General features: G+C 38.3%; 4 protein-coding genes across 7 annotated transcripts in view; 1 reads left to right on the top strand and 3 right to left on the bottom strand.

Moving 5' to 3' along the window:
• Nucleotides 1–11,075, top strand: part of cyfip1 (cytoplasmic FMR1 interacting protein 1) — a 36,536-nt gene extending 25,461 nt beyond the window's left edge. For both annotated transcript variants that reach the window (XM_030131568.1, XM_030131569.1), the window contains exons 23-31: nt 507–594; nt 6,259–6,402; nt 6,599–6,689; nt 7,855–7,985; nt 8,082–8,154; nt 8,239–8,333; nt 8,413–8,651; nt 9,180–9,327; nt 10,408–11,075. In XM_030131568.1, the coding sequence (XP_029987428.1) occupies nt 507–594; nt 6,259–6,402; nt 6,599–6,689; nt 7,855–7,985; nt 8,082–8,154; nt 8,239–8,333; nt 8,413–8,651; nt 9,180–9,327; nt 10,408–10,572 (1,174 nt within the window). In that variant the 3' untranslated portion in view covers nt 10,573–11,075. The remainder of the gene's footprint in view (nt 1–506; nt 595–6,258; nt 6,403–6,598; nt 6,690–7,854; nt 7,986–8,081; nt 8,155–8,238; nt 8,334–8,412; nt 8,652–9,179; nt 9,328–10,407) is intronic.
• On the bottom strand, nt 604–4,254 carry fndc9 (fibronectin type III domain containing 9). Its single transcript, XM_030131578.1, has 2 exons — nt 4,020–4,254; nt 604–1,875 (listed from the first exon to the last, which is right to left on the bottom strand). The coding sequence occupies exon 2, from the start codon at nt 1,774–1,776 to the stop codon at nt 1,141–1,143; it is 636 nt and encodes a 211-aa protein (XP_029987438.1). The 5' UTR covers nt 1,777–1,875; nt 4,020–4,254; the 3' UTR covers nt 604–1,140.
• nipa2 (NIPA magnesium transporter 2) lies at nt 10,998–15,465 on the bottom strand. 2 transcript variants are annotated; one of them, XM_030131576.1, is made up of 6 exons: nt 15,317–15,465; nt 14,410–14,640; nt 13,948–14,004; nt 13,640–13,730; nt 13,381–13,541; nt 10,998–12,202 (listed from the first exon to the last, which is right to left on the bottom strand). In XM_030131576.1, exons 2-6 carry the CDS (start codon nt 14,546–14,548, stop codon nt 11,556–11,558), a joined length of 1,095 nt encoding a protein of 364 aa, XP_029987436.1. In that variant the 5' UTR covers nt 14,549–14,640; nt 15,317–15,465; the 3' UTR covers nt 10,998–11,555. The 2 variants fall into 2 exon arrangements, with proteins under 2 accessions (XP_029987436.1, XP_029987435.1); XM_030131575.1 differs by lacking the exon at nt 15,317–15,465 and adding an exon at nt 14,716–15,278.
• Nucleotides 15,466–16,467: 1,002 nt separating this feature from the next.
• nipa1 (NIPA magnesium transporter 1) lies at nt 16,468–21,191 on the bottom strand. Of its 2 annotated transcripts, none has more exons than XM_030133224.1 (5): nt 21,011–21,191; nt 20,822–20,869; nt 18,761–18,851; nt 18,476–18,636; nt 16,468–17,642 (listed from the first exon to the last, which is right to left on the bottom strand). In XM_030133224.1, exons 1-5 carry the CDS (start codon nt 21,141–21,143, stop codon nt 17,134–17,136), a joined length of 942 nt encoding a protein of 313 aa, XP_029989084.1. In that variant the 5' UTR covers nt 21,144–21,191; the 3' UTR covers nt 16,468–17,133. The 2 variants fall into 2 exon arrangements, with proteins under 2 accessions (XP_029989084.1, XP_029989086.1); XM_030133226.1 differs by having other exon boundaries at nt 20,752–20,869; nt 21,011–21,109.
• Nucleotides 21,192–21,454: the final 263 nt, after the last annotated feature.

Below are 21,454 nucleotides of genomic sequence, written 5' to 3' on the forward strand. Positions count from 1 at the left end.
GATAGAATTTTCATTATCTTTAAACATTTTTGGTTTTATTAAATAGCTTTTCATTGAACAGATACAGGACATGTAGAAAGAAAAGGAGACATCTGAAGAGGCCCTACGCACATAAAGGTTTTCATTTGTCTTCATCTGTTGTCAGAATGAGTGTTAGAATCCCTGATGTTAGAAAAACAGATGAGACTTTGCGCCAGAGTTCAAAGTTGGACCATAAATCATCTATTGGATGGGTTGTTTGTGGGTGCAGATGCTGCTCATGTTGGATCAACTGTCTGATGACAGCTGTTTGTTTTGTTCATATAGCAAAACAGAGCAAAACCTTGCAATCTGTGGATGACAGAGAAGTGCTGATGACTTTCACACTAAAGACTGTAATCTGGGAAACAAATGACTTCTTATTTATACTGACCTGCTCCTGTTGTACAATACAAATGTTTAAGACTGGTTTGATTTCTGCTATGCTTGATTGTATATAATGACTGTGTGTTTGTGTGTGTGTTCAGGTTTGTGCGCACCATCCTGCCCTTTTCCCAGGAATTTCAGAGGGACAAACCACCCAATGCTCAGCCCCACTATTTATATGGGTCGAAGGTCAGTATATGCTATTTTTAACTGTATTTTCTTGTGTTTCAGTCATGAGCGATGTGTTTATAAATTTTGCCATGATTTGACTTTCTATGTGTAAGACATTCACAAGTGAAAATACACATGTATCTACAATTTACTTCTGTGAAAACATTACAATACACAGCATTTGGAACCTCTTTAAAGTATGTGCACAGTACATGGTGCAGAACAGGAAATGTCCATAGGTTATCACATACTCAAGCGCACAAATTGAACAATACAACCTTCATGAGTGTGATTTCCAAGAAAAATATTCAGACATTGAATGTTGCAACATACAATAATAGAGAATAGAGACAAGTGAGAACGACTAGGATTTTTCTTCCCTCAAGTGTTGCATTTCCTGAAATAATATTACATACAGAATCTGGAGTTTTAAAATTTTTGTTTTTTAATAGTCCTGTAAAAATAAAAATATCCCTGAAGAGAAAAGGAATTTCATCAGTGGATAAAAATATTGACAATTGAGTCAGGGCAGAACAACGCTGTAATGACCTCAATCCATTCGATTTATACTGGCTCGCTACCAGACAGCTTAGCGAGCGTCCTCAGCTCATGGTCTTGGGTAATTATGTGGCCGGTGGTCTGCGGTGGGATCAGGGGGGTTTGTATAATGGGGGCGTGATTGGAGCTGTCCTCGCTGCTGCTGGGAGTGTAGAGGTGTCCAGATCCGGACATATCTTGATGGTTAGCATCAGTCATCGCAGAGCAGCCCTCGGCAGCTTGACTTGGGAGGGAGCAGATGGTGTGGAGACATCCCCACAACAGGATGCCCGCGATTACCAGGAGCAAGATGCAGCAGGTCAGCCAGACGCCCATGGCAAGCTCCCAGCCGGCTCTGTCATGACCATCACTGCTTTCACTCAGAGTGCTGAACACCTGGCACTGGTCCCGAACTGGATTGGCGGCTTGGCATGTCACACATAGGAAGTAGGCGGTCTGGGGCAGGAGGTTGGCCAGGTGTGTGCTGGTTTGGCTGACAGGGATTCGCTCCTCGTGCATGAAGCTCTTGCGCTTGTAGCCCATCAGCAGGCTGTTCCAGTTGGGGTCATACATGACACTGTAGAAGGTGTCGAGGCAGCTCGGGGATTTGGGCCACGTCACACGGGCCGAGGTGGCAGAGATGTTGTAGACTGCAACTCCCATAATGCAAGGCTGCTTTTGGAGTGTAGTCTGTTACTGGTGTTGAAGACTGTTGTTTCCTTAATTGTTACAGTCTTTGTGTGCTCATAATACAGAACCAGGCTGAAAAAGACAAAGAGAATGGGATAGTGACAGAAAAACATTAAGACGAAACTGCCATAGGCAGTGCACTTGCCGGAGGCCTTTGAACGCAAACTTTGGCCTATATTTTCACGCTTTATAATCTGATACTAGTCATTTTCTCTATCTGTAAAATTTAGGGAGTTACGGTCAAAAATTGGGTATTTTGAAAATCATGACCTTGAGTTTGACCTTTCAAGGTGATCGAAGGTCAACAAAATTGGTACCAAATGAAAGGCCATATCGATGGCCAAAAAACAAAACCTCCTATCTGCATATTTTTAGATTTTGAGCTTTCACATTAAATGGTGAGAACAAGGATGATTTTGTTAACAGATAATATAGAAAGAGAGTCTGAGAACAGTAGAATATGCTTGGATATCTTTAACAAAGACCATACTATAATAAAACTAAACGTTTTTTTTTTTTTGTTTCCTGAAAAAAGTGATTTTTTCATATAGGAGGTTTTGTATTCTGGCCATCGATATGTGACTTCTGATTAGTCGATAATACTATGTTTGTCGATATCTGCCATCATTTCGCAGATATAAGCCATTTTGTGAATTTACACACAAGTGACATGCAAACTTTCAACTGTTATAACTCAGAAAACGGAAGTGATGGAGGAAAACGAAAAGAACACTATGTCCTACTTTTCCAAGCTGAACATTGTGGTAGAAATCGTATTTTTCTCTCTTAAACAGTTCCGAAGTTATAAGTGAATGAAAATTGCAAAACAAGTGCCAGAAATAGCAACATTTTCTGCCATAACTCTGAAATGGGAAATGATACAGAAAATGAAAAAATTGCTCATCTCTTACCTTTTCACACTTTATAACATGGCATTAGGCATTTTTCTCTATCTGCAAGACTGAGAGAGTTATGGGCGAAAATTGAGTATCTTGAAAACCATGACCTTGCGTTTGACCTTTCTAGGTTAACCAAGGTCAGCAAAATTGGTACCAAATGAAAGGTCATATCCAACTTCCTATAAGTCGATAATACAAAGTTAGTCAATATCCATCTTAGTTTTCAAGATAGAAGCTTGAAAGAAGAAGTTTTCTGAATATGCAAATTGGGCACTTGACCCAAACTTTGGCCTATATTTCAGCTGTACTTTGACCTACTATTGCCAAAAACTAATCAAGTTGACTAGAGACCATGGAAAATCATTTGGTCTTGGTTTGATATCAATAATGCATGAAATGTGACTGCTACAGCTCATACAGTCAGACAGACATACGAGCTGAACACTATGCTTGCCCTCCGGCAAGCAATGATTTCTACTCAAGAAATGTCTGTTTTTGTGTTTGTATCCATCCAACCATAAAAACAAGTGAAATTAGAGTGAGTGTGACAGATTGTTCGTTTGTTGATATTGTTTTGGTTGTATTCATTTAACAAGCCATTTCACAGAGCACAGTGTTAATTCAATTATAAAATTACAAACACACCTACACTGCACAAAGCCAGAAAGGGAACAGTGTAAGAGGATAATAAGCATTGTATGAAGGATTATGTGAAACAAAGGGAGGGAGGTGAGCAGGAGTACAGATGTTCAGTGAATTATATAAGACAGTCATTCATGCTGTTAGTCACATCAGGACAGGTGTTGTGATGGGGCAACAGTTAAAACCTGCTCATCTTATCTGAGACCAGTGATGGATGAATGAGTGTCATTTGTGACATTTTGTCAACTGCCGGCAGCTTTAAAGTGGATGTGTTTGACAGATGTGGCAGTTGAAGGTTATTAGGTGTTCACATTGCCAGAAATAGAGAGGAAAGCGAATAAGTAAGATTATGAGAAGAATTAGAATCCATTACAGCTTAGATTTCCAGTGTTTTATTGCCATTAATGTGGCACAAATAATATAGCCGTTAGGTTCATCTAAGAGGTTCTTTAAATGCACTTGTCATGGACTTGAACAGCTGTTATCAATGTAAAAATAAAAGGACTTATCTGAAAGCTTCTATCTCACTTAAACTGACAGCATACATCAGTAAATGCATTGTTTTAAGTGGTTTTCTAGTGGATCATTGCAACAAAACACACTTGTCTCTGACATTGAGCTGTGTTTAGTGAGTCATTAGCGGACATGCATACAGAGAATGAAAAGAGGACTCACCAGGAAAAGTGGCAGTAGGTGTTGAACGAATCAATCAACAGTGCCTGAGGTGTTGTCTCTCACCATCCTGACCCTCTGCCCCTCAGTCGTATCAGGGTCCTCTCCACGGTAACTGAATTGTGGGCTGTGACGTGGGCTGCTGCTGCTGTTGTTGCTGTGTGGATTGAGTGCGTCCTCATCTCGGCTACCGCAACACTAGTGCTGCTGGATTAAAGCTGCAGCAGGTTCTAAACTCTGATGTGAGAGAGAGAGAGAGAGAGAGAGAGAGAGAGAGAGAGAGAGAGACAGAGAGAGAGAGATCTCTGGCAATGGATATTAGTAAGGAGCTGAATCTGTCTAGTGATGTTGAATCAATTCTATTTTTGTATGCAGCAATAACATTATGACCACTGATAGGTGAAGTGATAATAATGTTATTTATCTCATTAAAATGTCATCTTTCACTGGATTGGATGTATTAGGCTGTAAGTGAATGTGTAGTCCTTGAATTGATGTATTGGAATCCATAAAATGGACATTGTAAGGAACTGAGTGACTTTGACCGAGGGCCAAATTATAATGACTAGAGGACTGGGTCAGAGCATCTCCAAACCTGCAGGTCTTGTTGGATGTTCCCAGTCTTCAGTGGTCAGTTTAGTAAAGTTGTCTAACAGAAGACAATCCAACTTCGATCCAATGCAGCATCTGTGACATGTGCTAGTCAAATAAGTCCAATCCATGGAGACCTCATGTGGAGATGCCTTGTTACATTTCCTGCAGGACACATGAAATTATTTGCATATGTCACATAAGTTACATTTTGATTAAACGCTTTGAACATGTAACCACTAAAGTGGGACTCTTTGAACAGCAGGATTTCAGTCACATTGAAGGAATATTGTCCATGTAACCACAGCCAGTATGCAGTTGGTCTGTCCATCTGTTCAACCATCCAACACATCTCTAAGCAACTGTGAGCCAGATTGACATGAAATATACTGTGAATATTTGGGTTCCCCTGAGAATATTTCCTAATCTATTGGGTTATCACATGATGTTTCCTCTTGCATTTTCATCATGTGCCAGTTTATACTTGGATACCAAAAACACCAATTTTAGAGCAGGCAGATTACGCTTAAATTTTATTTCCTTTTACATCTTTTACACCTTTAACACTCAGTGAGTTTTCTGTCAACACCCATAGGTCAAAACCTCAACTAATCCTGCTCTATGAGGCAGATTGCTAATTCGTGACCCACTAGTGGACTCGCTTAATATTCTGGGCCCAGTTCAGAAAGTTTAATCTGGATCAGAAGGATCCAGATTTGGAAATCAGACTTGTTTTTTTTATCTATCCAGGATCAGGTAATGCCTTTTACTAATGTTCTGTTTTTTGTTGTTTGTTTTTTTTTTCTCAAAGTAATATTGGATTGGATCACCCTGGGGTCACTTCCGATGTTTTTGATATGATGAGACAGAAAACAGCACACTAAAACAAAGAAAACACTTTCTGTTTTTCAGCGTCTTTTAAATAGCCTGGCTGTAATGCAATGTAAATCATGAACAGTGATAAATGTTAGTTAGAATTGAATATATTTTCTTTGATATTCTGAACTGTTTTAACTGGACAAAACTCCTTTTGTGCTTTAGACAGCACTAAAAGACTTCATAGATAGACTGATGTTTGTTTTATCTCTACCACTTAAAATCAAATCCAGAGAATTAAGACATTACAATCCAAGATCCAAATGGTTTATTTGACCAGTTCGTAAAGTTTTAGATTTTGTATATTAAATCTGCTTTTCTGCTGCTGGGACCAGTGTAATCCCAATCCAACCGCAAAATTCTGAACAACATGCCCAGAAGGTTAATCAAAACCAAGACTGGATTGAATTATGTAATCTGATTTCCAAATCTCTTTCAGAAAGAAAGGTAAATTTAGTCATATTACTTGTGAATTACTGGCCACAGGGGATGATGTTTTATCTAACATGGGGTTTTGTGGCATCCTCTTCAATGAAAGGTTTATTATGGATTTAGACTAAGATTGATATCTTAAAAATTTTCAGTTTAATCTTCCAAACCAAAAAATGTTGCAATGTTTGTCCTTGGATGGTGACTCAGCCCTCCCATAGCCAGACATAATTCATTATCAACCATAAGGCCACAGTGGATCATTGTAGAAATTATTCAAGATAATATGAAAAGTGCTGTATCCTTGAGTTTAACTGTCTAGCTCTCCTTTTGCCTGTGAATGCAGACCCTGAACCTGGCGTACAGCAGCATATTCAGCTCCTACAGGAACTTCCTGGGTCCCCCGCACATCAAGGTGATGTGCAGACTGCTGGGCTACCAGGGCATCGCTGTGGTGATGGAGGAACTGCTAAAAGTGGTCAAAAGCCTGGTAAGCGACAGTGTGTGGGAAGCTTCCTGTTGAACAGAACAATGCCGGCGGGAAGAGGTGGCTGTAATGTTAGGTGTGAATCAGTAGTGGTTGAAAGGTTGCGGGTGCAGTTGGTTTTTGTCTTGATTTTTTGTTAAAATCTGTCAGTGGTTTAATCATGTATGCCGCTAATAAATGCACTGTTTCTCTCATACAGCTCCAAGGAACCATAATGCAGTATGTGAAAACTCTGATGGAAGTGATGCCCAAAATCTGCAGACTTCCCCGCCATGAGTATGGCTCTCCAGGTGAGTGGAGACCCACAAACCCCTAACCCTAACCCTACCAACACACAAAGCCACAATATTAAAGCTCAGACAAAAGAAATAATGAAGTCTCACAAGTGTTAATTATTGGCTCACATTTTATTTTGAAGCTAAGTATAAAACGATGTGAATGAAGAGCACCAGCATCTGTTTTATTTGAGAAGACTCTTCTATTTCTACACGACCTTGTTCTACTGTGCTTTTATTTAATTTTATCTTTTTATTTGGCGTCAGGATTTGGAAACTTGACCCAAAGCACTTTGGGCAATACCTGCAACCAAGAGGATGTAAAATCTGTGTGGAGAGCATCAGAACTACATTAAATTTCTTTTGAAATTAAATAAACTACTCACTTTTTTTTTGTGTCTTTTTTCACAAGAGTACGTGTTCCTAGATAGCGCTACTGTCTGGTGACACAATGCAATCCAAACCAATTTCTGGACATGGACATTATTTGTATCTTTCACAAATTTGTCTCAAATTCTCTTGACATTTTATTGAAACACACCTATGTAATCAAACTGTTCAGTGGTCCACTGATCTAATAGGTAAGTCACAATGTAAACCTGCATTCCTGTGTAAATGACAGATACGGTACCACATCAGCTTCATTTTCAATTATTGCTTTTTATGCTCACTCTTCTCTATTTAGCTACTGATTTTTATGGGGCTTTGGGTACTTTATTATGTTTGTCTATCGTCTGTTTCATTTGGATGTATGGCCTTGTCTTAACAGAAATCCAGCCTTCCATAGCATCTCCTTATTGTGAAAATGATCTAGTAATTAATTAGGCTCATGCGAAGTCTCCATGTTTATGCACTAAATGAAATAAAACCAAACTGTTTCCATTTTCCTGCAGATGTTGGCAGAGTGCTATTTTGAAAGCAAATTAAATCTTTTGTTTTGCATATCTGATATGTTGGAAAAGCAAAAATAGAGATTTGCCGTGTTTATTAAGAGACTTTACCTCCAAATGCCATGGAGAATAGTCATATTATTCTTTCTTTTAAAAGGTGGAATTTAGGACAAAAGCAGCATGCGGTTTCCTCTGAATAGGCTATTTACTGCTGCCCAGATCTACAGCCAACACTTGTTTTACCTCATATAAGCCACAGAGTGAGATAATTGGCCTGCATGTCTCTATAGGTATTCTGGAATTCTTTCACCATCAGCTGAAAGACATTGTTGAGTATGCTGAACTCAAGACCGTGTGTTTCCAGAACCTGCGTGAAGTGGGCAACGCTCTCCTGTTCTGCCTGCTGAGTGAACAGAGTCTGGTACAGCCAACACTTCCCTTTCTTACTCATGATCAGAGACAAATCTGTACATTCAAGTGCTTTGACCTTGTGGTATTCTGTTTGTTTTCTCTTCAGTCGCAGGAAGAAGTCTGCGACTTGCTGCATGCTGCACCTTTTCAAAACATTCTTCCCAGAGTCCATGTCAAAGGTAATTCTAAGAAGGAACATGCAGTTCATCTGTCAGTGAAAAGGTCTGGATGTTGCTTGTCATCTCATTTTCTTTATCATGTAGAGGGAGAACGCCTTGATGCCAAGATGAAGCGCTTGGAGGCCAAATATACAGCTCTGCATATGGTTCCACTGATTGAACGCCTCGGCACCCCGCAGGTAGGGCCACATCAACAGTGACACATTTCATCATCTCTGTGGTTATTATTCATCATCGCTCCTGTCATTTTTCCTTCAGCAAATCGCAATTGCTCGTGAGGGTGACCTGCTGACCAAAGAGAGGCTGTGCTGTGGCCTTTCCATGTTCGAGGTCATCCTCACACGTGTGCGAGGCTTCTTGGAGGATCCCATTTGGCGTGGGCCATTGCCCAGCAACGGCGTGATGCATGTGGACGAGTGCGTGGAGTTCCACCGGCTCTGGAGTGCCATGCAGTTTGTGTACTGTATTCCTGTGGGAGCACATGAATTCACAGTGGAGTAAGTAGTTGAAATATTCACTGTTTGGTTATTATTCTTGACAAAAACTAAAACTTGCAGTGAAAAATTTAATCCATTCATTGAATTAAAAACACAGATAAATGAGAACCAAATGTGCAACATGGGACCTTGGATGTCATTAAACAACATTCAACATTTTTAAATCTCCTTATCAAAATAATGAAGCTCTTGTATGAAAGATCTTACTTCTCTTTATATTTTATATTTGCTCTGATCTCTTGGTCACATTAAATAAACAAAAGTAACTTGCCTTTTTATCTAACTGTAGTGAGGAAAAAGATTTATTCAGCAAAACAAAATGTAATACAATGACAGCTAAACTCAGCAGTTTCCATCAGTGTTTATACTTCATGCAGAATATGGGAGTTTTACTGAACAGAACTATAACTAATGAATAAAACCACTTAAGCACTTGTAAAACTATATTCAAAACCCAAACTGAAGGACTAGATAATAAATCCTACTGATAATGTTTTAATGTGATGTCTTCCTCTGTCCCGTCTGCAGGCAGTGCTTTGGAGACGGCCTCCACTGGGCTGGCTGTATGATCATCGCCCTCCTGGGTCAGCAGAGACGCTTCGACATTCTGGACTTCAGCTACCACCTTCTTAAGGTTCAGAAACACGATGGCAAGGATGAGATTATCAAGAGTGTGGTGAGTTAACGTAACAAGGATTAGCAGTAATGGCATGAAAGAGCAGTTGTCTCTAATGACCAGCACTTGTCTGTGGAGGCGTTATTGGGATCATTGTTTAGATCTTCACCTGAAAATTACAGCATTTACACCTGATTTCAGAGTAAAAATAATCTGAGATGTAAGGCATTGTAATAAATGGGTGTTGTGTTAATTAGGGCTGGGAAATAAATCAAATTAATAGAACTAATTGAAGGTTTACTTTCTTAAAAATGTTTTTTAAAAAAATGTCTAAATCGTAAAATCCCTGGAAATCTTTCTTGCTCATTAAAAACTAAATGCAGCCCGTTTGCCTCTTGTAATCTATAAATTGTGAATGTGTTTCTCCAGTTTTATATGGTAGATAATTTTTGTGAGTAAAGAATATTTTGAATCATGTTTTGTTGTCAGTTCTTACAGCTGGAAAACAATTAAAATCCTAAATTTGACATAACATTGAAAAAAAAAAAAAAAAAAAAATCAATATGTAATTTTTTTGGCCATATCGCCCAGTGTTAATTTGAACAATAATGTTATATTACAGGTCAGTGAGCACTACTGGTTGTATTGAAGTTAAAATGTGCATTTGCACGAGTGTTTAAATGCAGAGTGAATCAAAACTGTGTTCTTTAATTTCGCAGCCGTGTATGTGCGTTCCTCTATTAACTTAAGCCAAGCTTTGGGCTCTGATGAAGAAAAATATTTACACGTGAAGGAGTGACTTTGAGGCTACTTCTTTTATGGCCCCAGTTGAGAAATTGATTTGAGAAACATGAGACAATTAGCCTGTACGATAACGTTACGTTATAAAATTTCAGCATTTAGGTATAACTACATCCATGATACAAAACCTATTAGTGAGAATCATGGGAAAGTTTTAGAGAAGAGACAAAAGCCATAGTAATTCAAACACACTATCGTTTTTCCTTTATGAGCTCTGTACTATTCATAAAACATTATCAGCTCTAGCCTCAGGTGCCCTGTTCAGAACAGGAGAATATTAAGGACTATGCCTAAAAACTTTTGTTTTCATATTATCTCATCACATATGTTTCCCCTCAGCCACTGAAGAAGATGGTGGACAGAATCCGCAAATTCCAGGTCCTAAACAATGAGATCTTTGCCATCCTGAACAAGTACATGAAGTCTGGAGACGGAGAGAACATGCCAGTGGAACACGTCCGATGCTTCCAACCTCCGATACATCAGTCACTTGCCAGCAGCTGAGTTCCCACTGTGGATCCTGTGGACCAGCGTCGACTTCCAAACACTGTCAGCATTACCAGACTATCAGAAATATTCCTTCTCATTTAATCTAGGTCTTAGAAGCAGAGGACCATTAAATGTCAGGAAGTTGGGCCACATTTTTTATTGTCAAAATTGATAATTTTTTTTTTGTATTCACTTGTGCCTTATCAGAAATTAGATATTTCACTTTTTTGGTAAACTATTCTGTTTTATACTTGCAGAAAGCTAGAGATTGGGAAGGGGAACTAGTTTTATCAATAAATATTTAAGGGCTTGCAGTGGTGAAATAATGGGTGAACAGTAACGTATTTTAAGTGGGGGTGAAGTTAAATTTGTGTTTTCAATATTATTGAGCATGCATGCTAAACTTTTTAAAGAAAATCAAACAGTAACAAAGCTCATACTCATGTTAAGCATTTATTCACTGTGCCTTGTGTTTCAAATGTTTTAATCATTTTAATTCAATAAATATGTAACAAATCTGTTGGTTCATTTTAAGAGCTTTTCATGTAAACCCTACAAAAAAAAGTTCAGAATGACCTCCAACAAAGAATGTTGTTACGTTCAAGTATCACAAGACTTCAAATCATAGTGACTTGTCCTTTTTAAATGTCATCATTGTCAGCAGGACCTTACCTCATATAGAATATATATTAAAACTGTATCTTTGATGTATAGAAAGTAAGTCAGTGCATTAATATGCATTTACTTGTACTTATAACAAAACATTTCTTTAAAAAAACTCATATTTACACGGCTACAGAGGAATGAAATTAAGTTCTGTAAGTGAATACGACTGGGTCATATTCTGAGAAAAGTAAGGCAAATTAAAACATACAATACAATCCACTGGTCTGTCCTGTCCCCACACAGCTGATTGTCTTACTGTTTTTAGATCCCGTGCCTACATCGATGCTATAGATTGTGAGTCAGGAGGAGACTGAAAAAACAGTTTGTTGATCCTATGAGGAAGTCATCGCCCCATTTCTTCTAGAGATGCTGTCAAAAGGCAAGCCCATTTCCCTGTCGTCCAAGTCCTCTGTGGACTCATGTAGAAGTTCGTAGGTGCTGTGGGATGCCATGCCATTGGCCGCAGGAAAGGCTCTTTCTTCCTTCCTCATGGACACAGCCAGAGTGGCCAAACTAACACTAATGTCTTTGAAGGCGTGGAGCAGGAAGATACCCACAATGATTGTGAGGAAGCCACTGAGGGTACCGATCACGTCATCCGTGCCCATGTGCTCCCACTCCTTGAAGAGGATGGCGGAGCAAGTGAGTACAGATGTGGTGAAGAACACGTAGTAGATGGGAGTCACCAGAGATGTGTTGAATATGTCCAGAGCCTTGTTCAGGTAGTTTATCTGTGTGCTCACACAGGCCACAAGGCCCAAAAGCAAGATCCATGCCAAAGGGTTTTTCAGAACACTTTTCCCAGAAATGGCTTCTTTGATGGCGATGCCCAGTCCTTTGACGCAGGACACCGACAGTGCCCCAATCACTGAGCAGATGGTGATGTACACAAGGATATTGGTCTGACCGTGTCGGGGACCCACCACAAATATGAAGATGAGGGCCACAATGATGACAAGTGTGGCAAAGACAAAAAACCCTATGGACAGAGAGGAAAAGTCTGTTAGAATATTTATCACATGATGTAGAAAAAATCCAACAGGGTCTAGAGAGAAACAGAAAGAACCACTCTGAAAAGGAAAAGCCTGGAGTTAAGATGGGAATTTACATAATGCAGCAAGTTACATTAGAAGACCAGTATGAAGAATAAAGAAATACAAAAGAGGAAAAGTTCAGTCAGAATTACTTGCAAACTAAATTAATTTAGTAAATAATGACAAGTATTTCCTTGTGGCCAAAAGTTCAAACTTGAGTGTTGAAGATGACACAGGGGGCGTCATATCTGTTATTTTTAACAGGCTTCTGTCAAGGGCTCACTGCACAGTTCCCAAGATAATCAGATTAATCGGATGAAAGTTACATTACACAAACAACTTTAACTTATTTCTTTGAGAAATAGTTTTTAATGAGATGCCACTGACACACATGGCTGTGAAATAATGTTTCCCAAAGAATACAACTGAAGTGTCAGATACAGTTTAATAAAAGTAATATCATCTTAATTCAACCAACATATTTGGAGATATTACACACTACCAGGTGTTTTGTAAACTCTATTCTATAAAATCAACTGTGATGAAGTGCATCAATGCTGGTGCAATGATTTAGTTCAAAATCCAGAATTTTATGTGAGAAAATGGCCCAAAACATCACTTCCAATTTTATAATCATCCAGCCAATCTGCCGTTCACTGTGAGTCTGCCATTTTTCCAATAAAGGGAACAGAAATATTTATCTCAGTCTCTTCAAAAACACAAATTTCCTTTTTTAAACAGTTATTTTACCTCACAGAAGCACCAACACAGTTAATTTATTAGTGTGGATCTAAATACAATGATACAAACTGATCGTGACATCCTGTAAGTTAAAATGTTTGTCAAGGGAGTCTTGTCCATTTGGAGAGTGCTTCAAAACTTCAGTGACAACATTCCTAAAACGGTGTAGCCCCCACTTAAACTGGTGTTGACTCTTCTTAGTTGGCACAGCAAAACAAAATATTAACCTTTTTAAACCCTTATAATGCATCATATCTTACCTGTGGATGTTCCAAACAATTACTGTCTCACACATCTGCCCCCACACCTCAAAGTGGGGGTGATTTAAGACTTTATAAGGACCTGCAGTAACCCTGAGGGTGTAAATCTGGTCTCTCTGTACCTGGGTCAACCAGCTTCCTGGCCATGTCCTCCAGACTGCTGATCTCTTCCTCTTGTGGAGCGTGAATGACCATGGTGGTGGAGCCCAGGATGCTGAGCAGGCAGCCGAGCTTCCCATGCAGGTTTAGCCGCTCTGTCAGGAAGTATGACGACAGCACGGCGCTGCAACAACAATGACAGTTTCTCACAAATCCTATCAGTGCACCATTTAACTACATGTATTGAACTGGAAAATGAGGATGTCAGTGAGTCATCTATACCTGACAAGGACGCTTAGGGCTCCCAGTGGAGTGACTAGAGTAGCAGGAGCAAAGGCATACGCTGCGAAATTTGCTGCCTCCCCAGCTCCCACTGTGAAGGATTGTGACATGTAAGGTTTACTGAAACATACACAGGGAGTTGTTATGCTCTAATGGTAGCCAACAGAGGTAAACATTTAAACAGTGTCTGGGGTGTGGTGTTACCAATGTTAAGTACAAGAATGTGCACATAGCAACACTTGTTTGGAAATTAGCGAGTAAAAATATTTTTGGGTGTCAACTCTATTACACAAGATGACGGTACTTACTTGAAAGTAAACCAGCCCACCAAAGCCATTCTTTCAGATATGCATGACCACCCTGGCCTGAGGAGGAAAATAGAACATTTTACAACATGTGACAATACAAAATAAAATGACATGTGAACAAAACCTTAATTTTGTTGACATTTTAATTGCAATTCAAGCAGCAGCACTCAATCTGAGCTGAAGGTCAGGGGAAATAATGAAGTTAATTATTACCAATGTACAAGGAGAGTGCAGATGACTCATTCACACACAAAAACACATACACCTGCAGAGACCAGGCAAGCCTGAAATGTGGGCAAAGAGTAGTAATGCTGATTCCACTGGTTTGACTTCTTTGCTGGCTTTCGGTGTTGCACAACTAAAACTGGGAGTGCCCCATCTCACCTGACAACAGATGGTCAGTGTGTTTTGCATGTCTTTTAAATTAGTGGTTAAATGTATTCTACTCAGAAAGGTCAGTACCTGCTCTCATCGACCCCTTCCTTGCCAGCCGCAGCAGTCCTTTCTTCTTTAGGATAAAACTGCCTCCGATGAAGATGCTGGAGCTGATAGCCAATCCCAGACCGATGTAAAAATCATACTTTCCCCTGTCCTGACCCATAGTGAGGCTGGATGTGTTGGTGTAGTCTGTCACATTTACATCCAAACAGTGGAAATGCTGACCAAAGGTACAGCTGTGGCCAGCCCAAACACCTGAAGAAACAACCAACCAGATGACACAGATCACAGAGTAAGGCTTTAAACAGCATCACTGTAGTAATAACCTACCCTTTCCACAATCGATACTGCAAACTGAACCAGTATGATTAGATGTACGGGGGAAAGCCATCAGAGTTACAGCACATTTAGGTTATTTAGTCTAGTTTTACTCCTGAGCTTCCATGCAAACACGCGGACTGTCAATGAGTCAAGAGGCAATCTGGGTGTTGTACAGAAATCCCTTGAGTAACTCAGCAATGGCAGCGTCTCCTGCTATGTAAATACTTATATTTCAAGGCTGGAATTCAGGAAGTAACACGGCTCAGGTAAACTAATGTTAACCTGGTGACGCTAAGTGCAGCTAGCATAAGGCTAATGTTTCCCAATGCTTGAACTGGTTGGACATGTGCTATTTAACCGAATGTCTGTTCACTGTACTGCAAATAGATGTGAGAGTAGCAATGTCTGTGGAACTTATGGTTTTATTGTATGTGTATTTTAACTGCTGCTACATCCCCTTGTTAGCCACATTAGCTGACATTAGCACGACGGCTAGCTTCAGTTCACTGGCAAGCGAGGTTAGTTAGTTATAGTTGGTTAGTTAGCCTCAAACACGGATCCGAACATCGGTTTATTGCTTGCTCGAAAAGTCGAAACGTAAAAGAAATACCTGTCCTGAAGTGATTCCGATCCCCGATAAAAAAAAAATGACTGGAGTTTGGCTAACAGCTAGCCCGCTTAATGGAGCAGCGGCGAACCATCACATAGTGCTCTCTCTCTCGCTCCACATCGAGCCAGCATCGACCGACGACTGCCGCACCGAGAGGCTCTTCTTCTGCTTATCACCGAAGATGTGACCGCTGAACCGTGTGCCCTCCAAAGGCTGAAGTCCACCACACAACACCCACGACACGTCTTAAAACATTCAGTAACTTCACTCACACACTGCCCTTAAGATCACATTAGACATACTGGCACTTTACTGGAGTGTTTTCATTTTCTGATACTTTACTTTAACTACATTTAATTTATGATGTTCTTATTGGTTATTTTGCAGATTTGCATTAATATAAAATAAAACTCAAATCACACTATATTTTATATGCTAAATAGTAATTAACCATTAACTGTGCATACATGAATGCACCCATTATCTATATTGATATTTATTTAGTCATTATTACCTTTGAAATATCATTTGTAGTCTAAAATTTCTTGTAATGCACAACTCATATTTATATCATGACTGCACTTTATCTACTTTATTCATACAAGCACATGTTTACATTAATATCTGTAGCACAAGTTTCCTTATTTATTGTACATAGTTGTTCTTATTTTATTTTATATTCTTTTCTTTCTACTTTCTTAGATTTCTTTGGTTGTATAAAATGTCCTGTAATCATACTGCTAATATGTGCCTTTAAATTGCCTCCTGGGGACAAATAAAGCATTTTTTTGTATTGAATTGAATAATATACTATGTTCTGGCTCAGTTTGCAATAAACAACCTCATACCGAGAAAAAAAAAAAAAACAATAAGGATGCCTACATTGATCAGTTTAAATTACTTAAATAGTTAATTTACTAGATAGATAGATAGATAGATAGATAGATAGATAGATAGATAGATAGATAGATAGATAGATAGATAGATAGATAGATAGATAGATAGATAGATAGATACTTTATTGATCCTTTGCAGGAAATTGCTTAATTGTTTTATAATAGCTGCCTTGAAAACCATCCGGTAGAACAGTTCAAGCACAGCTGTTGTAATCCTAGGTTAGTTTGTGTTATAACAACCGCAACATGCATCTGTCATCTTCCTCAATTGATTTAATTTCTTTAAATTACAAATGAATTACAGAATAAAGTGGAATACAGTTTTACAAATCTTTCCATCAGACAAAACAGTCAGTCATTGTTGCTTCTCATTTAATATAAAACTCCTGCACTTAAAACAGCAGTACTGAAATTACAATGAATTATTCACAGGCACAATGAATAAGTTAAAGTGCATGTGATACCTTGAGTGAACTTTTGGTCTTGAGGGAAACATGAAGCTGTAAACAGAATCATCTGCCATTATTCATCTAACCAGCCAACAATGTTTTGTATGTCTCTGAGCATAAACAATAACTTAAATGACAAAATGTCTTAACTGATCCTGGTCCCGGGGCTGTGTTTGAGTTGAGTTATTTAAAGGCACAGTTTAAGGTCAAATTGCAGTTTTCATTATAATGAGAGCTGCAGCCAGAGAGGGAATGATCATTTAAAGACAGAAAATTATACAACACAACATATTATACCACCTTTGCATGTTCTTTGTGGGTTACACAGTAACTAAGAACTGTTCCAAAGGAAACTGCAAGTCAACTCAAGAAAAAAATTAAAAGTTTGGTCAAACTGGAGTTTATGTCAAGTTTATATGTTAATGATTAAAGTGAAATAGTATAAAAGTCCCAACTGACAAAGCTATTTAATTTATTCTGTCTTTTTCTTTGCCTCATTCTGTTTCCAAGTGAGAACAGCCTCCTGGGAAATTCTGAGTAAAATGACCCCGATACACACTGTTGTCAAACCACAAAGCATGGCGAGGCTGTCACTTACAGTTAATGCAGTCCACTCCTTGAAGAGAATCGCTGAGGCCAGAATTACAGTAGATGTGAAGGTCACGTAGTATATGGCCTCAAACATGTTGGAGCTGAACAACTCCAAGGCTTTATTAATAAAGAAGAACTGTATGAGGATACTGATGGCCAGCGTTACCAGCAAACACAGGAATAGGGCCAGAGCTCTGCTGCTCGATGGCCCTTCAACAAAAGCATCTTGTGCAGCAAGTCCAAGTCCTTTACTGCTCGGAACAGTGAAGCTTCCCAAGAGGGAACATATAGCTACATACACCATGATGTTTGATGTACCATGAGCCGGAGCAATCCACACAATCAAGACCATCAGGAGCAGAACCACCAACAGGGCATAGAGGACAAACACTGCAGGATGAGAAAGAATATTGTAATAAGTCTTAGAGTTTATAAATATGTGAAACAAATGCAATGCCAAACATTTAACAGGAGTCATAGCTCAAATAAAGTATACTCTGTGACTGAGTGACTGACTCACTACCATCTATTTTTAGATAATCCTGAATAATCCTAGAGGCGCCTTTTCTAAATTTAGGGTCAGGACCTAAAATGGGTTGTGGAATCTTTTTTACTGGGCCACCCATTTGTGTATTATTTAGTGATTTTTGTCCATTGTATTGATTATTTTGTTATTTTTGTTCAGTATCATGTTTGATTCTCATTCTGTCAACTCAATACTTCTTTCATATATTTAATATTTAAATATTAAAATATTATGTGAAGGTAAAATTTGTGACTATAAACTTCACAAATATTTCAAGAAAATAAAAAAAAATAAATCAATAAAATAATCTATAAAATTGGCAAAAATGTACGGAATAATAACCAAATGGACAACCCAAGGAAAAAAAAAAAGGTTAAACAACCCATTTTGAGTCTGGTGAGGGCATCTCTAGGACTATTCAACAATTTGTGAGAGAACAGAGTATTAAATTCACATGAACAAAATAAGTTCAATCTTATCTTTTACATTTATGGAGATATAAAATGTTCTGACATGTGGATTTATTATAAATAAAAAGAGGAGATATTGTTGTAATTCATTTCAAATTTTTTTTAGTTCAGGTCCCAAAGAAACACAACATTTGTCTTGAGCTTAAAAGGTTTGGGGACTGCTGTCATAGAAAACAGCTTTATCAGTTACTGAGGGAGAACTAAAAGCCCATAAACTTGACTCTCACCTGGGTCTGATAGTCTGTCTTCTAGCTCCAGTCTTGAAGTTACAGCCTCTGTTTTAGGTGCGTGGATGATGAGTACCACAGAGCCACAGCAGCACAACGCACAGCCAAGCTTCCCCAGGGTGTTCAGATGCTCCCCGAGGATCCATGAAGCCAACACAGCCCTGTATGACACAAACATCACACACACACACACACACACACAAAAAAAAAAAAACACATCACAAAATTTAAGTCTAGAGACATAATAATATAAAAGAAATCCCCTCACCTCACCTGACAACTTACCCAAATAAAACTCCTAGTGCTCCCAGTGGGGTGACTATCACTGCAGGGGCTGCATTGTACGCCAGGAAATTCCCAATCTGACCAATAATCACTTAATGAGATTCATAAACAGGTGTCAGTTCACTCACCAACAACTATTTATGTCAAATGTGAGATTGGTTTACAAGTAAAATGCCTCCAGAATAAAAGTAGTGCAACGTTATCAACTTTACAAGTAAAATGCCTCCAGAATAAAAGTACTGCAACATTATCAACTTTGAGTCAATAATAAAGATAAATTAAGTGAAAAATGCTGGTTGGCTATAGTTTCCATGATACAGTCTTGAGTCAAAATGTGAAAGTCTGAGAATTAATAAGAGAATGGGTTTTACTGGAAAGGAATGTTTGTCTCAGAGCTACAGATCTACTTCAAAACATTGTCTGTACTTTACAATACATTCACTTTTCAGGTTCTTTCTAGAGGAAGGTTTATTAATCTATTGTATAATATATATATATATATATATATATATATATATATATATATACAGGGTGGGGAAGCAAAATTTACAATGAACATTTAGTTGTTTTTTCTCAGCAGGCACTACGTCAATTGTTTTGAAACCAAACATATATTGATGTCATAATCATACCTAACACTATTATCCATACCTTTTCAGAAACTTTTACCCATATGAGTAATCAGGAAAGCAAACGTCAAAGAGTGTGTGATTTGCTGAATGCACTCGTCACACCAAAGGAGATTTCAAAAATAGTCGGAGTGTCCATAAAGACTGTTTATAATGTAAAGAAGAGAATGACTATGAGCAAAACTATTACGAGAAAGTCTGGAAGTGGAGGAAGCAAAAAAAATGTACCAAAGCTTTTATTAAAGCTCTCAAATCCAAAATCCTAAAGGATCCAACCAAATCCATGACAAAAATGGCAATTGAACTTGAGGTAGACAACAAGACCATTAGAAATGCAGTAAAATATGATTTGAAGTTAAAATCTTACACAAGAACACCAAAACACTTGTTGACAACAGCAACAAATCCAACTTGAGCAATTTTTGGGAATCATGTTTATGGCCGCCTTCTAGCCCAGATCTAAACCCTCTGGATTATGCTATTTGGGGCGTTTTAGAACATGCTACCAATAGAACATCACACAGCAATGTCGACTTTCTTAAAGATACTATTAAAGAAGAATGGGAGAAGTTGTCACCCAAATATTTGAGGAACACTTGCGCAAGTTTCAGGAAGCGTGTGAAGGCAGTTATTGAGAAAGAAGGAGGACACATAGAATAAAAACATTTTCTATTATGTAAATTTTCTTGTGGCAAATAAATTCTCATGACTTTCAATAAACTAATTGGTCATACACTGTCTTTCAATCCCTGCCTCAAAATATTGTACATTTTGCTTCCCCACCCTGTGTGTGTGTGTGTGTGTGTATATATATATATATATATATATATATATATATATATATATATATATATATATATATATATATATGTGTGTGTGTGTGTGTATATATATATATATGCGTGTGTGTGTGTGTGTGTGTAAAATGTGTGTATGTATACATTTGTGTATACATTTACAACATCTACTAGCCACAGCACTTTTGACATTTGTTTTCCAATTCATCCTACTAAAGTATGTAAGATTTAGTGCATTTAATCTTTGAGGGAGATAATTCATTAAAAAACAAAACAAAACTGTAGACCATTGTTGTTGCTTTGTTAGATGGTGTAAGGTGACATTTATATTTAACATTTAACTTTTAGATTTTGATTTTACAAATACAATGAGCTAAATATGTGGAAAGTTGGCTAAAACGATTAAAAAGATGGTCCAATTTTTAAGGAGGTCCATCAAATCAATTCATAGAGAAAATTATTTTCATTACAAACACATTTACTAATATTTTAGCACATTTAGTCTCCGAGGCAGATCATTTCTAAAGAAAAAAAGAAAAAAGAAAGAAAAAGTAGATCTATGTACTTTTTAAATGAATGAGATGTTAAACATGGCTGTAAAACCAGACTCCACCGGTAGATGGCGCCATACTCACTGGCCACTGTACCACTCCACCACACGGCATCTGCCAGGTACGAGCCTCCTGAGGGAAATACAAACAGTTCAGTCGGTTTAAAAACACTCAGTTTCATGATATGAGTTTTATGCTTTTTCTACTTCTCCTCCATAGGTATTTTTTTTGAGGAAGAGCAATTGCACTGTACTTATCTGGTGTTTAGTCTACCTCTGTCACGGGAGCGTAATATCCCCTTTTTCTGAAGCACAAATGTTGACCCATTGATAAAACTGGATACAACAGCTATCATTATTCCAGTAAATGGCGAAGAGACGCCGTTTAATTCCGAGTTTACAGTCATTATTGTAGCTGTAAATCATCTGGTCAGACTGTACAATGATTCGGTCCAATTTCTTCTTCTTTTGTGAGTGTTAACAGTAGTGCAGATCCTGAACGCAGCACTACTGCCACCTACTGGAGCAAAGGTAACATCACTAACAAACTGAGTGAACAGGCTGTCTCAGTAGCTCACAAAAGCATGTTTTCTATGTTTCATTGTTACCTCCGCCAAGGAGGTTATGTTTTTGCCAGGGTTTGTTTGTTTGTTTGTCTGTCTGTCTGTCTGTTTGTTTGTTTGTCTGTCCGTTAGTGTGCAACATAACTCAAAAAGTT

This window comes from Sphaeramia orbicularis, chromosome 4, assembly GCF_902148855.1.
Source record: "Sphaeramia orbicularis chromosome 4, fSphaOr1.1, whole genome shotgun sequence".
Classification (NCBI taxonomy): Eukaryota; Metazoa; Chordata; class Actinopteri; order Kurtiformes; family Apogonidae; genus Sphaeramia; species Sphaeramia orbicularis.